The sequence below is a fragment of the Sciurus carolinensis genome, chromosome 6 (genome assembly GCF_902686445.1).
Source record: "Sciurus carolinensis chromosome 6, mSciCar1.2, whole genome shotgun sequence".
Taxonomy (NCBI): domain Eukaryota; kingdom Metazoa; phylum Chordata; class Mammalia; order Rodentia; family Sciuridae; genus Sciurus; species Sciurus carolinensis.
Genome location: NC_062218.1, coordinates 30,724,151 through 30,740,025, shown reverse-complemented (window position 1 = coordinate 30,740,025; position 15,875 = coordinate 30,724,151). Strand labels below are relative to the sequence as shown.

General features: G+C 38.4%; 1 protein-coding gene across 5 annotated transcripts in view; it reads right to left on the bottom strand.

Moving 5' to 3' along the window:
* Nucleotides 1–15,875, bottom strand: part of Spef2 (sperm flagellar 2) — a 194,810-nt gene that overhangs the window by 25,902 nt on the left and 153,033 nt on the right. For 4 of the 5 annotated variants that reach the window (XR_007109151.1, XM_047556225.1, XM_047556222.1 and 1 more), the window contains 2 exons: nucleotides 14,402–14,540; nucleotides 11,411–11,640 (listed from right to left, as the gene is read on the bottom strand). Coding sequence is in view for 4 of the 5 variants with exons in the window: in XM_047556225.1 (XP_047412181.1) it covers nucleotides 11,411–11,640; nucleotides 14,402–14,540 (369 nt within the window). In the remaining variant the exon portion in view is untranslated. Of the gene's footprint in view, nucleotides 1–1,373; nucleotides 1,505–11,410; nucleotides 11,641–14,401; nucleotides 14,541–15,875 lie in introns of those variants that run through there. The other variant, XM_047556224.1, reaches the window with a different exon arrangement.

Sequence of the window (15,875 nt, the reverse complement as noted above, 5' to 3'; positions counted from 1 at the left end):
CCTAAGACCAACATCAGTCTGGTTATCCTTAGCAAGAACTCTCAGGAAAATGGATGTCAACAGAACAGCATCACTTAGAAGCATACTCCTCCATTCAAAGAATTCAAAAGAACATGTAAACCCAGAAGTGGAAGTTAGAAAGTTATAGGAAAACCAGTCTTCAGATTTTCGCTTATATGTTTGGAAGATGCCAAAGGTCAGGCGAAGACTAGGTTTCTGTCTTACTTTTAAATTTCAAATTTTTGAAAACCATTTTATTTTTATATTTATTTGATATGATCAATAACAGAAGTCAACATTGTTCACTTCACTCATCGCTTTCATCTTGGCTTTCTGAGTTTGATGAGCAATCTGAATTAGGCCCTGTGTCACCGACTGACGATGGTGTCCTCATATTCCATAAATGGATAGCTTTCCTGGGGTCAAAATTGTTGATGTCTGGAGAATTCAACTGAATGATCAGGACATCTGTCATACTTTCAGCATTGATTTTAGTATGCATATGTGACTTGGTACGTTTCACTTGACGAAAGCCACGTTCTGCTTCAGCTGAACTTGCAGGCAGGGCCAGCACCAAGTCAACTAGCATCAGAACATTTGGGTACTTGTGGGAGTAAATGGAATTCACAAAATCCCAGGTCAGTTTTCGAATGTTCTGAAATCTAGAAGGGAGGATAAAAACCATAGAAAATTAAGACCCCTGGGTTCTGCTGAAATATTCATACAGATGAGTTTGTTGAGTCAGTTTGTTGTCTTGCTCACCTGGCATAAATCTCTAATTTTAACATGCCCCATTCGGTGTCCACGTCATCAATTTTCACACTGGCTGCTTCTAATACTGGTTCGTAATGTGCAGTTAGGATGGATACCTCTTTTTCTCCAAATTCTGCAATCAAGATTAAAAAAAAGTCACATATCCAAAAGAAACTCACACAATCAAAGAATAACAGGTTGAGTCAGTGTGTGCAGGTCACCTTGATTTAGCTTTGTGGGCCACAATTTAAAGCTTCCAATCATTGTTGCCCTCACCACATCTAGACTGGCATCTCTGAAACAGTTCTGCAGCCTCTTGATAAGATGTGTTAAAACCACGTTTCTCACGGAAGAAATGTTTTCTTTTCCTCTGAGGTAGTTACCGTGAAAGTGTGTGACTGAATCCACCCTGCGTTCTTTGGGACCCGGTCTGGAGAGGAAAAAAATCACCCCCAAAAATAATTAAATGAAAAAGCACTGGGCAAATGATTTCCTAAGTTCAATGATCTGATTTGACAGACAGAACCTCTCACCTGGTTTGATATATTTGGAGCATTTCCAGCGTTGACTCCAAGGTAGCAAATATGTCAGCAATTGAGGAATTTCTATTCTGACTGACACGGGACAGAATGCTAAGGACACTAATGACATCCATCAGGAAATGGGAAAATTTAAGCATGTCAGCGTGGAGAAGGAGATCTAGAAGTTCTTTGGCTTTCTGTTGACTGGTGTCACTTCTGCCTTCACCTGCCTGTAACACAATTGGGGAAACAGTGATTATCTTTCTCAAAATCATTACTGCAAGGAGCTAAATGAAAGTATTTTCTGTTATTCTGAAAAAAGTAATATGGCATTCAAAATACTTACTGAGTGCAGTTGCTGAACAATTGCAGGATATCCCCTGAGAAAGTTCTGGAGGGCTGCCTGTAATCCATTGAGCCACCTCCTGCCTCCTGTTTGAGAAGGCATCACAGGTCGAAGGTGCAGGTTTTTGAAAGCAGTTATCAGAGAACTCTTATGGAGAGGAGAATTGTGATAGAAGTGGTAGATGTCCTGAAGGAGTTTTTCAAAATCATTGTACAGAGGAATGCTCTGGAACACTGCCTTGTAGGATAGATCAAGGTGATGTGCAAAGCAATATACGGTCTGCACACACGGTTGGATTTCTTTCAAAAGCAGGGCCACCCCATTCTCTCCCTCTATTCCAGCGGTACCCTCACTACCAAAACCAACCAGTTTCTTCGCCCAGTCTTGACTCGACAGCCTAACTTGGAGATTTGTCTCTAGAGTTTTCTCAATGGCGTTTTTTATTGACAGAGGATCCTTCCTCTCTACTGTCTGAACCCCAACAATTTGACAATGCACTTTCCCCCCATGTGCAAACTGTACATAGACAAGCTCAGCTTCCTCTATTAAACTGTCTGTGATTCTGTCACTGATGATGGAGAAAAATTTACTTTTTTCTAGTTTTTCTCTTAGACTTTTCCTTTCTACCTCAGCAATAAAATATGTAAATATTCTTGCTGATTTGTTAGTTCTGAAGACTGGGCCAATATCGACACCCTTCATATCATCCAGCTTGCACATCCAAATAAAATCTTTGAGGGGACGCCCGGTCTTGGCGATGGCATGGCATGATCTGAACAAGTTCTCCACTCTCCCCAGGGTTACTTTGCTCATGGTCCTCACCATTAGTTCGGTGGCGGCTTTGCTCACTGGAGAACCACTTGTCGCTTCCATTAGTGAAGCCTTGGCGTGGGCCTCGCTGAGATGATGAGCATTGAGAAATTCAGTCCTAAAGTTGTCAGTGCCATAGAAAAAACTCACTTGACTTCTCCCTGACTTCACCCCATGCTTACGACACAGGGCACAGAACATAAGGTTTAATAACTCATCGTATACAAGCCAAGGGTATTTTTTTAGCCAAATTTTCAAGAACTGATTGCTTCTCCTTGGAAGGTAGTGGTCCAGTTTCCGTGACCTTTTCTGCCTTTTGGTGACCGCACTGACATCATCCAGAGGATTCCTGCCTTTGAAACGACTCTGTGTTGTTATTTTAAGTAACGGCACAGTCAACCCTCAGTCATGCTTAATTTCTGCCCACCCCCTGTGCTTGTTTATTATTTCTGGAAAAATTACATTGGATGCTTATTACTTATCAGGTATTCTTCTAAGTGCCTTAACTGGTTTTATATCATTTGATCTTTACAATCTATCACCCCTATTTTATAGTTAAGGAACTGGACAAATTATTATTGCCATCATTTTTGGATTAAAATTTTGGGCCCAAAAAGGTAAATTCTGTCCAGTGTTACAGTGCCCATAAGTGGTCGGGCTGGGATTCACCAGTAGACAAAATTACTTCACAGCCCTTATGTTTGTGCACATACATACAGCACATACAGCCTTTATTGTTATTATGGGTTTCTTTTATAGAGGAAAGAGTGCCATGATCTTCTTCCTTTAGAATCCATTTCTCCATGCAGAAAGGGGACAATACTTGTAACTACAATGTAGCTATTTATTATTTTGCTATTAATATTATTAATATTATTATTATTATTGTAGCTATTTATTATTATTTTCCTGTGATGAGAAAATAATAATAATAATAATAATAATAATAAGGCAAGCATGGTAGTGCATCTACAATATCTGCCTGGGCCATCTCTTCTTTCTGCTGAGTTCTTTTTCTGGGAGTGGTACGGCAATCTTGTTAATTTACAAAAATGGTGTCATGCTTTGAGACCTTTGCCAGGTGGTTTGGTAAAGAAGCTGTGCCTAATACTGCATCTTTTTCTTTTTTCTGAAAGTCTCATTTTGACTCATATTTAATTGTCAGATTATTTTATCTGGATAGAAGGATGAAAAAATAAACATTATACTAAAAAATGTCCTCAAATAACAGTTTATTCCTGAAGGAAGAGAGCTTAGACTACATAGAGTGATCATTAGATAACAGATCCTCCTTGATTTATGACGGGGTCACATCCTGTTAATGCATTATAAATTGAAAATACCATAAGTGGAAACATAAGTGGAAAATGCATTTATTACACCTAACCGACTGAGCACAGTACCCTGCAGAGTGTCAGCTGTGTCCTCCTGTGATCCTGTGACTGACCAGGAGCTGTGGCTGGCTGCAGTCCAGCACTACCAGGAGCTACCATAATACCATGTGTGGCTGACATGCTATTGCACCATTGTAAATTCAAATTAAATCCTAAGTTAACCATTCTAAATTAGGGAGCATTTGTAAGTTCTAATTTTAATCATTTAATGCATGTTTCATATAATAAAAATTACAATCAAAAAAATTGAATATGCATTTGTGTGATATTATAAAATATCTCACGCTGACAGCCTGTCAGGGTCTATTTTTGGTCAGTGTTTTATGATTATAGGCCTTGGTTCCCCAGCTGGGTTTTAAGCTGTTCTTCATACTGTCTTCTTTTGTGCTTCTAGCTGATTGCTAAGCACTTACTAGCCGTTTTAAGAATTTAAATCACCTTTGATCATCAATTTTCACAATTTCACAACTCCCAACCTCTGACACTGGTTGATCTGCCCCTCATACCTTACTTTCATCTAACTTCTGTTTTGCCTTTCAACTGGTTTTCTTAAAAATTGTTTAAACAGATCCCTATTTTTTCAAAAAATTTCCTAAATATTATTTTACATTGTATTTCAAGTTAGACTCCATTTAGTTAACTGCCACTGCTGAAGCCAGAATTGGAGACAGGTGGTTAGTGTAGAAATAGGGACTAAACGGCTGTGTCACTGCCTTCAGTTTCTCTCTTAAGCACAAGTTACGTGTCTTTCATCCTAAGCCAGACACACCTAGTACCTGAAGTACATGTAAGTGTTGGTGAAGAAATAAATGAATGGGTGAAAAAAATAAGTCTCTTGTGAAAGGAAAGGGCCTTAACTTTGACTACTGCTTTAGCTAACTTTTATGTCTTTAGTTTTATGGCAGACGTTCAAGAAGATGTTATCTTGAATTCTTAGCATATACTTTCATTTGCCAGAGAATGGAGGTTCTTTGGTTTCATGAGAATATGTTTCATCTTGAAGAAGCATTTTAAAATTCTGCCCCTGGACAGTTTTCACTGGATCCAAAGGTTTCTACAGTCTCTAATGCATTTTTTGGTGATCTGCCTCTAATTTAGTGAAAGGAGTTCACCACAGAGAAAACCTTAGGAACTCTGAGGTCCATTCTCCTCTTTGCTACCATTCCTAGATTTTGCCACACAGTGAGATATTCTTATTAATAATATCCATGCCTCTGTATCATTCCTTTTCTAAGAAATCTTTCTACATTTCTTTATTTAGGGAAATGTCAGACTAATTCAAGTGATATTCACATCAAAATATTTAATCAGCAAATATCTAGTACCACATTTTTATAATTTTCTCAGAGACATTACTGTTAAAAAAATTCATAGAATTTTCTAGTTACTCCTTTCAGGCAACCCCCAGGTGTCCTTACTTGCTCTCTCAGTCACTTGGGGCTTTGTAGAGGGGCGAACAGCATCAGTTGCTGCTCTCAGACATAGTCTGTTCTCCCGTCCAGTCCATTGTCATTGTCACTGGCTCTAAAAGCCTTTGATAATCTTCCCTGCATATCCTTTGAAACTTCACAACTGACACCAATTTCTTTGTGATCTTACCTCTTGCCCCTTGTCCCAGGTAGTCAGTTTGCTGGCATGGAGTCTCAAAATCTCCATTTCCCCATTTTCCTATACAACCCTTCTCTTACTTCTCTTTCTGAAAAGTTAAGTTTCAAAATCCTCTTCTGGGCTGATCACCATGACACCTCACACTGACAGCAAGGGCTACTTCTCCCTTTGAACTCCTGAAAAAACCATATGACAGAGTGACATAGCTCTCACTATAGTCTAGAGTTCGGGATGTGTACCCTCTGTCTCTGAGACTAAATAAAAGGCTCTCCTCCCAAGTGGGGTTCAAAGGAGAGGTCTTGTCAGTTTGTAGAATGGTGTTCCAGGCATTAGACACCTTAAATACTGCCTTTTTGAAGAAGGAGTAAGGACATTGAATTTGCTGGACAGCATTCTCTTCAGACAGCCCCTCAACAGAAGCCAAAATAACTATGTATGAACCAAATCTCTACAGCTATTTCATGCAGTACTGATGAGCTTACAAGGAAAAGGAGTTCTCATGATTTAAGTGGGGACAGGGGAACACTGTTACAGTGTTCTAGTTTCAATAGACTACAAATTGCTTCTGTTGGAGAAAGGCTGTCTTCTGAATGATGTACTTGGCATTTGATGTTCAGAAACAAGATGTACCGTACCTACCCAGAGCTCATTGCAATGCATGAAATGAGTGTTTTGTCTTGGATGTTCCCAAGGAACCACATTGTTTCATGGCTTAATTCTAGCCACTGGCATAATTTTTTTCCGGATATACTCTGGGTAGTATTTCAGGGACTTTTTAAGGTATTTGCACTCTTAGGACAATAAGCTAACATTTTAGATAATAAGAATAGTTTGTGGACTGGGGTTGTAGCTCAGTGGTAGAAAGCTTGTCTAGCATGTGTGAGGCACTGGGTTTGATCCTCAGCACCACTTAAAAGTAAATAAGTAAAATAAAGGTATTGTATCTGTTTGAGGCTAAAAATTAGAAAAGATAGTTTATATCAATATTGTATAATTTTATATATTATGTACTATTGTGACATTCATGATAATTATATAATTAAATTGCAATGGTTTCTATTACACTTAAATTGTACATTCTCTATACTATACCATTCCTAGGTACTTTGAATATATTAATTGACTCCTCATAACAATTCCACAAAATAAGTGTCATTGCTATGATTTTAAAGATGAAAAACCAAGACAGAGATATATTAAATAACTTGCCCAAATTATTTGACAACTCATAGACTTGAAAAAGAGCTATCTGGCTCCAGTCATCCCACAGGCTGAGGGGGAGCAGAAGTGAATGAACACATGGGAGACGCTACCAAGGAACCTGACATATAGTGACCATGCCAAATTGGCCATTGTAATTCAGAAAATATTCACTCTCTCTCTCTCTCTCTCTCTCTGTGCTGGAAGTACGTTCACTGGGGTGATTTCTTGGATGGTTGATGGGAAGAAGAGCTCACTGATTTATTCACTGGCTGTCTCTTACTCAAGGTGCTCCTATGATTCTAAAATCTGGATGGATCTTTGCTGGAAAAATCTAAGCATGATCAATCGCTTCACTGCAATTTGCATGCTCTTTTTGGTATCATACATAAGGTCATTTTTTTCTGACGTATTTGTGACAATCATATCAACAATGGTATTTTATGTTTTATCATTACCTTTACAAAGGGAGATTTGGAATCATCACAAGTGGACGAATTTGACCAGAAAAGGTCAAAATATAAATGTTATGATATGTGATACATTTAAACACAGGCATTATTATTTATCATGCATTTTCAATTTTGCACTACTTTTACTAAGGACTTTTTAAATGAAGACTTTTAGTTTAGTTTTGGGTTAACCTAAACTTGGCAGAAAGCCCCTTAAGCTTTAGTTCTTTATTTTTATATTCTGGTACTAGATATTTGCAAGTATTTTAAGTATTATTTGTCTTAATCAAAGGTTACTATTTCACTGAGTAAATTTATTTGTGAAGTATAATTAAAAGTTGCAAACTACAATTTAACACATCAACACTCTATATTAATTTCCTTAAAAATCTTATGTGATCGTGGTAGCATAATGACTGTTATGTAAAAATACATATACTTTTTTACCTAGAAATAATCCATCTGCTCATGATGTTTTAATATATTTTCTCTTCAAGGAAGATACAAGTAATTAGAACAAATAAAAAATGTTAAAAGATTGTTTTTCAAAAGTAGAGAATTCTAAGATAAATACAGTGGAAAGCACCATAAAAGACTGTCTCCAGTTCTTGGAAGGAACACAAGTTTTCATTCAAAAGATGAATGGGTATGTAGGAAATGTAAATATTTGAGGTGGTAGATATGTTAATTGTCTAATTTGATCATCACAGATTGCATACATGTATCAAAATATCACACTATATCTCTCAAATATATATAATTACTATGTACAATTAAAAGGGAGACCCCCAAATGTACCAAAATGTCGATTAACAGTAGAATAGGGAAATATATTGTGATATATTGATTACCCCAAGAGAATAGCATACAGCAAAAAGAATGAACAACTTACAATTACATATGAATGGATCTCAAGAATAATATTGAACCAAAGAAGCCAGATGGAAAAGTTATGAATATATCATCTCATCTATTTATATAAAGTATGAGAACATGAAAAACTAATCAATGCTGTTCAATGTCAGGCTAGTCATCATCTTCAAGTAGGGGAAGATGGTGACTTGAAATGAGCACCAGATGGAGTGGTCCTTGTCTGGAGTTGGGCTCTGCTCGGTTTTCAGAAGTTCATAAATCTGTAAATTTGCAATCAGTATACTTTTCTGGATGTAAATTTACTTCAGTAAATTTTTTAAAAATTATGTATTTAATAAAGAACATTTGGAAAATGTCATCATAATGGAAGAAAATTCAATGTCCCCTCAGACCTGCCCCCATACCACCCCCCAAAAGGTGAAAGGGTATCATTAAAAGTATTGAATAACAATTGCAGAACTGAGGATAGAAGGCTGAAGCAAGAGAATACAAGAGGATATTTTATGGTGTCTGCAAAGAAGGAGAGAAGGGGTAAGTGGTAGTTATTGGACTTTCTCAGGTAGGACAAAGTCAGCATCTGGGGCCTGACTTTGGGGGTGCCAGTGGAAAATCTCCAATTCTGAGATGTGACTCTGAGATGCAGAAAATGACATGTCATTTTCCCCTTCCTTTCACAGTAATAGTAAAAAAATAAACATAGCAATGAACATTAATTACTTCTATTGATAATATACCTACCAGCATAGTAAGAATTTCACATATAACTAAAAAGCAACATATAAAATACCTTGTTTTTCAGATGGAGTGAAGGAACTAATAAAAACATTTACACTGTTTGCTTACAGACTATAACTCACAGTGAATCATCAAAATTCCCAAATCCCACAGCATTTTAACTGCTCTGTAAATTCATTCTTAATGACGATTGTTATCCTTACAATTGGGTTAGTTCTCAGCTTGAATGGGTGGAGGGGGCTCCTCAGATAAAGCCTCCCCTTCCACTTGCCTGCAATTCATGCATCTGGGGAAGGAAGCAAGGAGAGCAGCCTCCTGAGCATTTCCCTAAAGTCCTCCTACACTCAGGTCTCAGAGTTACATCATGTTTTCTAGCAGCCAATTCCAATAAATTTAAGTATCCTCTACATCCTTGCCACCAAATCACTTTTTTACCCCCATTACTGGCATTGAGTCCCGGGTGCTTTACCACTGAGCTACATCCCCAGCCCTTTTTATTTTATTTTGAGACAGGGTCTTTCTAAGTTGCTTAGGGTCTCACTAAGTTGTCCAGGCTAGCCGTGAACTTGCCATTCTCCTGCCTCATCTGCCTGAGTCCCTGGGATTTCAGGTGTGCGCCACTGCTTCCAATCAAACCCCTCCTGACTCCCATCCGTCCTCCCTCCAACGTGTTGCTGCCCCTGGTTTTCCCTGACCATGTTCACCCACTGCACACTGATTCCCTTTTGCTTTGCATTCTCGAGCACTTTTACACAGTTCATATTTCTGTCCCACAAAGAACCCAGCTGATTTATATTTTCTTCTTCTTTGCCTACCTTTCCAAATTGTACTCTAAGCTCCCTCGGTGTTTCTTTTACTATTATAGCTATTTTCTTCCCTGTTTCTCTCCCTCTTTCTTTCTTCCTATTTCTATCATAGTCTGAAAACTGTTCTTCTCTATCATGCTATGCAAACAGAAAAATGTTATCTGTTGACATCTTTTAATTCTGAAGGTTTCTGGAGTTCATCTCCTAAGAAATACATGTGTCAAGTTATAGTTGTTAATTTACTTTTAAACTTTTAGCTGAAATGCAAGCTCTGGTTTTGAGGGCAGATCCCAGAGTGTATTGTGATGATAACCATGAACACTAGCGTCCCTTCTGAAGGAATTACCAGTGACTGACAATTCTCAAAATTCACTTCCGTCTACGCAAATGCACCCAGGTGCTTTTAGTTTTTACCTCCTCGCTGGATGGTTTCTTCCCAGTCACCATATTGTCAGATGAAATCAAATCATATTTTGTGTTTCAGATTCTTTTTTGATGGATCTTTTAATTTTATAGGTAAGAAGTGGCATGGATAAAATGAAGAGCAAAGGCCACTTCAAGACAGACAGCATGACCCTACGTGCATGTATGATTACACGAATGCTGTGAATCTACATCCTGCACAACCATAGAAACGAAAAGGTGTATCCCATTTGTGTGCAATGATCAAAATGCAGTCTGTAAAAATAATAAAAAAAAATAATAAAAAGAAGGAATCATCTCAGGAAAGGGCCCTGTGAAGCTCACAGTGGAGCAGAGGCTGTGCTCTGCCTGCCTGGGAACTGATGAGATTTCACGGCCCAGATTGCAAAAACTGAGGTTTTATTTGTCCCTGCTGACAGCTGCACTTCCTTCATGCCCAGATGCTGCCAACCTGGGTCAGAGGCCATCACAGTTGATATGAGTGTTTTCATACCTTGGAGACATAAAGTCTGCTGAAGCTGATTTCACGTGCTGAGCAAAGTCAGCCCATGGCCTCACTCAGACCCCTGCACGTGCAGACTTAGATCAATGCTCTTTCTACCAACGTATTTGATGTGGATTTTTGGAAATATTGGAGTTTTAAAAAGTGGAGTCCAGGTTAATACTCAAGTCTGTTGACTATTTCCTAGGGAAAAGTGATCATTTCCCAATAAATAGGACATATTGGAAGGTAAAGTAAACCTGTTTATGCAAGGCAACTTAGTTCAAATAGAAGGAGCAAGAGCTTTGAATCTGCAGTGTTCCAAACCATAAATGACCACAGGCAAATTGCTCAGCTGTCCTGTGGCTGTTCAATCATAAAACGCGATCATGATAATTCTACACCACGGATCAGAATTACATGTGCTATCAACTGATGGGACTCTCTAATGATAAAATGTGAAGGAATTAAAGAATTTGTGTGCAGAAAAGAACATGTAAAGATATATGCGAACATATATTAATTAGGCAAATTCGTTAATACTTATTTGGTTCTACTTGCCGTCTATGAAGCATTGAGGGACAAGGCCAATATAAAAGTATATCCTCTATTCCCTAGTCTCCTTCGCAGAGTAGACAGAAGCACAGATTTGTAGTCCCAACCCGAAACCTAAACCACAACTGTGCATGTAGGCTCTCTTCCAACTGTCAGACAAGAGCAATAGTCAAATTTACTGAGTGTCAGCAAGGGACGGGGAGGACAGGAGAGGAGAACTACCAGGAAAGAGGAGTGCCACAACACTCAATTAGTGTTACTGTGAGCCTCCTGTGTGTTTAATTCAGATCTACATTGTACGAAGCAAATATCTGACAAACCAGAACAAAGCCAGGCCTTGTCTTAGAGCCCTGTCAACCCACAGAGCTGATTTCCCTTGAAGGCAAGCGACGGCCATTCTGGGTAATCTCAACCTTTTCGTGTGCTCTTTGTCATGACAGTTAGTTCCCCTACCTTTGGGTGCCATATCTAAGAACTGATCTCGAAGGTTGTCAAGCTGTTGGATGGTCAGAGTGCTGTTTTCTTCCTTTTCTACAGGTGGGGGCCGCACTGGTGGGGGAGGATCTGGGAAGACTTTTATGTCGCCGTTGATGAAGAAGTCTTCTTGGCATAAGAAAAGCTCATTCTGAATTTTTGTAGTTGTTTCAATGTGATAGCGAGCTACTTCAGTTAATTTTTCTACACTGAAAACAGTAAAATCAATAGTTACCTCCATTAAAGATCCTTCAGATTAATAGGGTTTGCTTATAAGACACACACACAAAGATGAACACATTATTAAGTTAGATGATTTAATCTGTATGTTTAAAAATTTAAATTTTTCCTCAAGTCTATTTTGTAAGAAGTCAGGGTATAAATAAATGGAGGAGATTAAAAACAAAATATATGCTTATTACACAGCTAATGGCTATGAATTTTGTATAAAGCTGAACAAAAAGAGAATTCATTAACTATTGTTTTATTAGTATTGAATACATTTTACTATGTAAATGATATTGTATCAAAAGTTGGATTTCACTTTAAGTATGAACCAGAATAAAATGATATGGCAGACTCTGGAAAGTAATATGGAGATTCCTCAGAAAACTTGGAATGAACCCACCATTTGACTGAGCTATCTCACTCATTGGTTTATACCCAAAGGACTTAAAATCAGCATATTACAGTGACATAATCACATCAATGTTTATAGCAGCTCAATTCACAATAGTTAAACTATGGAACCAACCTAGGTGCCCTTCAATAGATGAATGGATAAAGAACCTGTGGTACAGATAAACAATGGAATATTACTCAGTCATAAAGAAGAATGAAATTATGGCATTTGCAGGTAAATGGATGGAGCTGGAGAATGTCATGCTACGTGAAATAAGCCAATCCCAAAAAACCTAAGGTTGAATGTTTTCTCTGATAAGTGGATCCTGATATAAACAGGGTGGGGGCAGGTAAGGAAAGAATGGAGGAATGTTGGATTGTGTAGCGGGAAATGCAGGGAAGGAAAGATGGTGGAATGAGACAAACATCATTACCCTATGTACATTTATGATTACATGAATGGTGTGACTCTACATTGTGTACAACCAGAGAAAAGAAAAGTTGTATTCCTTTCATGTATAACTAGATAGAACAAACAATGAAAACAAAAAACAAAACAAAACAAAAAAAAACCAGAACCTGCTCTCAAAATTTAAAAAGAAAAAATGATGTGGAAGATATAAAATATGACTGTTAGAGTAATGAATTTATTTGGAATCAGGATAAATTTTAAAGTGAATCAAATTTGAAAATATATTTCTGGAAATGCGCCTTTCTTCTAATTTTATGTCAAGGAGTATGAAGTTATCTAAGACAAAATTACCAGAATAACACTCTCAGGCATGAAATCCATTGAACTGTGTTGCTGTCTTCTTGAAAAGTGGACAGTTCCCAATTAGATCAGGTGTTGGTCCATAAGAGCAACAGCTAATGACCTGACAGGGCAGTAGAACCAGCTCTGGGGTTGAGAGCACTCATCCAGAATGTACTCTAGCCATGGGTCTGCAGTAAGTCTCTGAATTTCTTATCTTTGCCATGAAGTCAATGACAGGTCAGTCCCTCCCTTTTGGTAATTGATGTGAGAACAGGTGGGTCATGGATTTCAACTGTACTGGGGAGGGTGTATGCATAAATAAAATAGCACTGTACTGAAGAAAGGATCTTGTTTATATCCTAGAACAAAAAGGGGAACATTACTAGAAAATGTATATTCAATCTGCTTTCATATAATTAGGAGCACCAAAGTACTCATATATTGAAAATTTAAATCATATTAGTTGTTGGTCTTTCAAAAATGTTGAACTCAACTACAGAATGCTGACTTTTTGAGTGTCCACATCGTATGGATTAGCTAATTAGTTTATGCTTTATAGTGTTTCTGTGCTGGGGGACAGAGAAGGAAACTAGTAGCTACTGAATTTACATGAGTGAAGAGCCTGGGAATATAGATTGAGACCCAATCAGAACCGGGAAATCAAACGGGTGTGCGCCACCTAGTGGAAACCCAAGGTCACTAAGGGTGACCTCAAGAACCAAAGGGAACAAATACCAGGAAAATAAGAAACACAATTTCAAGTTCAAAGGGATTTGGTAGCTCTCTCTCTCTCTCATCACATTTCTAGGTTTTTAACTTCCATATGTGGCCACAATACATAACAGCTTTAGGCAGAGGGCAGATATACATGGAAGGCAGAGAGCAGAGATGAGCATTCTTGCTCTGTGAGGTTCACAGAAACTGGTGTGGCTGTAGGCAGTGAGACTGTTAGTGTTACTGCAGTGAGTTACCAGACTGAGAAGTGTGTGTCTGCAGCTTTTTAAAAGTGTATTTATTTTACTATGGTGCAACAGTTTTAAATAACCAGCCTGAAAATTTTACAATAGAACTTTCATTATGAGACAAGGACTGAGAAAACAAACCATAAAAACTGCTGTTTTGGAGGGTAATTTCTGCTTCTCAGAATACTTGCCATAGGAATCCTATTTACGTAGTGGCCTCTAAATTTTCAGTAAATGTTTATTGCAAACTGTCATGTAGTTCATAATCTAGATCAAATAGAAACCTCTGAAATAGTCTGGTTGGAGTGTTTCGTTTCAGAGATAAAGCTGTTGAGACCTATATCAGGCAGGCTACTAACTTTGGGACAATGTGGGATTCCTGGTTTTAGACAATGGAGCCTCCTGCCTCTCAGATGAGGGTGTTCACTCTGCTGAGCTGCATCTGTGCCTCTGTGTGAGAGGTAAGATGATGAGACTCACTCACTCAGCAGGGTGAGTCTGGGAAACCTTGGAACTTGATTTCCTGAAGGCTAAAATCACCATTTTCATTTGTAAACACCTTAAACACCCTTGCCAATTTTGGTGCTCAGGAATTAATGTGATGTGTGTTTTAAAAACCATGCAGTACTTTACCTGGCCATTTCATTCAGATACTTCTCACCAAGCCATTTTTCCATGAGTTTATAGACATTGACCGCCTTTGCTACTAAATCCTCAAGGATAGTCAGTGCTTTTGTCTTTATCAGCTCAAGTCGAAACTGTGTGGCTGTCTCTATTTAAAAAGGGAAATAAAGAATTTTTTCATGTACCCAAACTTTCTGATGAACCAAATTCACTTTTAAACCAGCCATGCTTCTGTTTGTGCACTTCCAATATACGGGTGTGGATAAGGTAATATCTTATCCCATCTTATTAAGAAGCAAAGTGTAACGTGTGGCAGAGTCATTAGAGAAATTCTCTAAACCAAAACTCTACCTGAGCTTTATACTCACTGCACTTTATAGCAATATACTCTGGTTAAATGGTATGGGAAGACACACATGGGTGATTTGTGAATTTCAAAAAGTTGGGGGAGAAAGTCTAGCTCATTCTCTCCCTGGTTTAGAACCTTGAGGTGGCGATGTCATATATTTCTCAGCCTTGCTAAAACTAGGCAAAACTTATAGGCCTGTTGCTTTCTGGCATATTATAAAGTCTGTGGATTTTACCTTTATCTTTCCAATCTCTCTTTTTTACTTGTCCATTGTCTCTGGCCTAGTTTGGGTACTAATTATCTCTAAACTATTGTAGCTTAACCTTGCCTTTTCTGAGTTCTTTTACCTACTTCAACTTCAAATCCATCTCCACACCATCCACAGCACTCTGAGTCATCTGTCTTGTCAAAAGATGTCATCATGCTCACTTTTATGCTTGGAACTTTTCATCGATTCCCAGTTGTTGTAGGTAAAATCTGACTTCTTTGGCAGGGCCTATTTGACCCTCTCTGGTCTGGCCTCCCATCTCCCATGTCACCCCTTTCTAGAACATGCCCCACACTCCTGAGCTACACTCCATAGGTCACTAGCTATGCTTCCAACCCCTTCTCTGCATTGGTGGACCTTTCTCTTCATTCCCACCCTAACTTGTCCCATGCGCAAACTTCTTCCTGTTCTTACAGTTCAGCTCACACATTAGCTCTTCGGGGAGCTCTTTCTTGACACCCCCTGCCCTGTTATCCTGAATCTCCAGTGTCACAGCATGTTGTAAGTGACTGCATCTTCCTTTTTCTAGATGAGATTTTATCTTTTGTTTGTTTTGTGCTTATGCTTATATGTATGTGTCTTCAGCAAGGGTTTGGCATGTGGTGGAAATTCAGTAAACTTTTATTATGTGAATGAATGAATTTTGTGTCAATAAGGGTAACGTGTTGAAGGAACTGAAAGATGAAACATACTGGAAACCAGAGGACTCAGGTGTGGAGACAGGCAATGGGGGTCTCCTGACCCCTCTGCAGGGCATAAAGAGATGCATGGCAGGCTCTTCTGTGGTCTTTGCTTCCAGAAACTAACTTTTAAGGCCTGTTAGCCTTTGGCCTGTACTTACTAAATTATTATAATGTAAAAGCCAC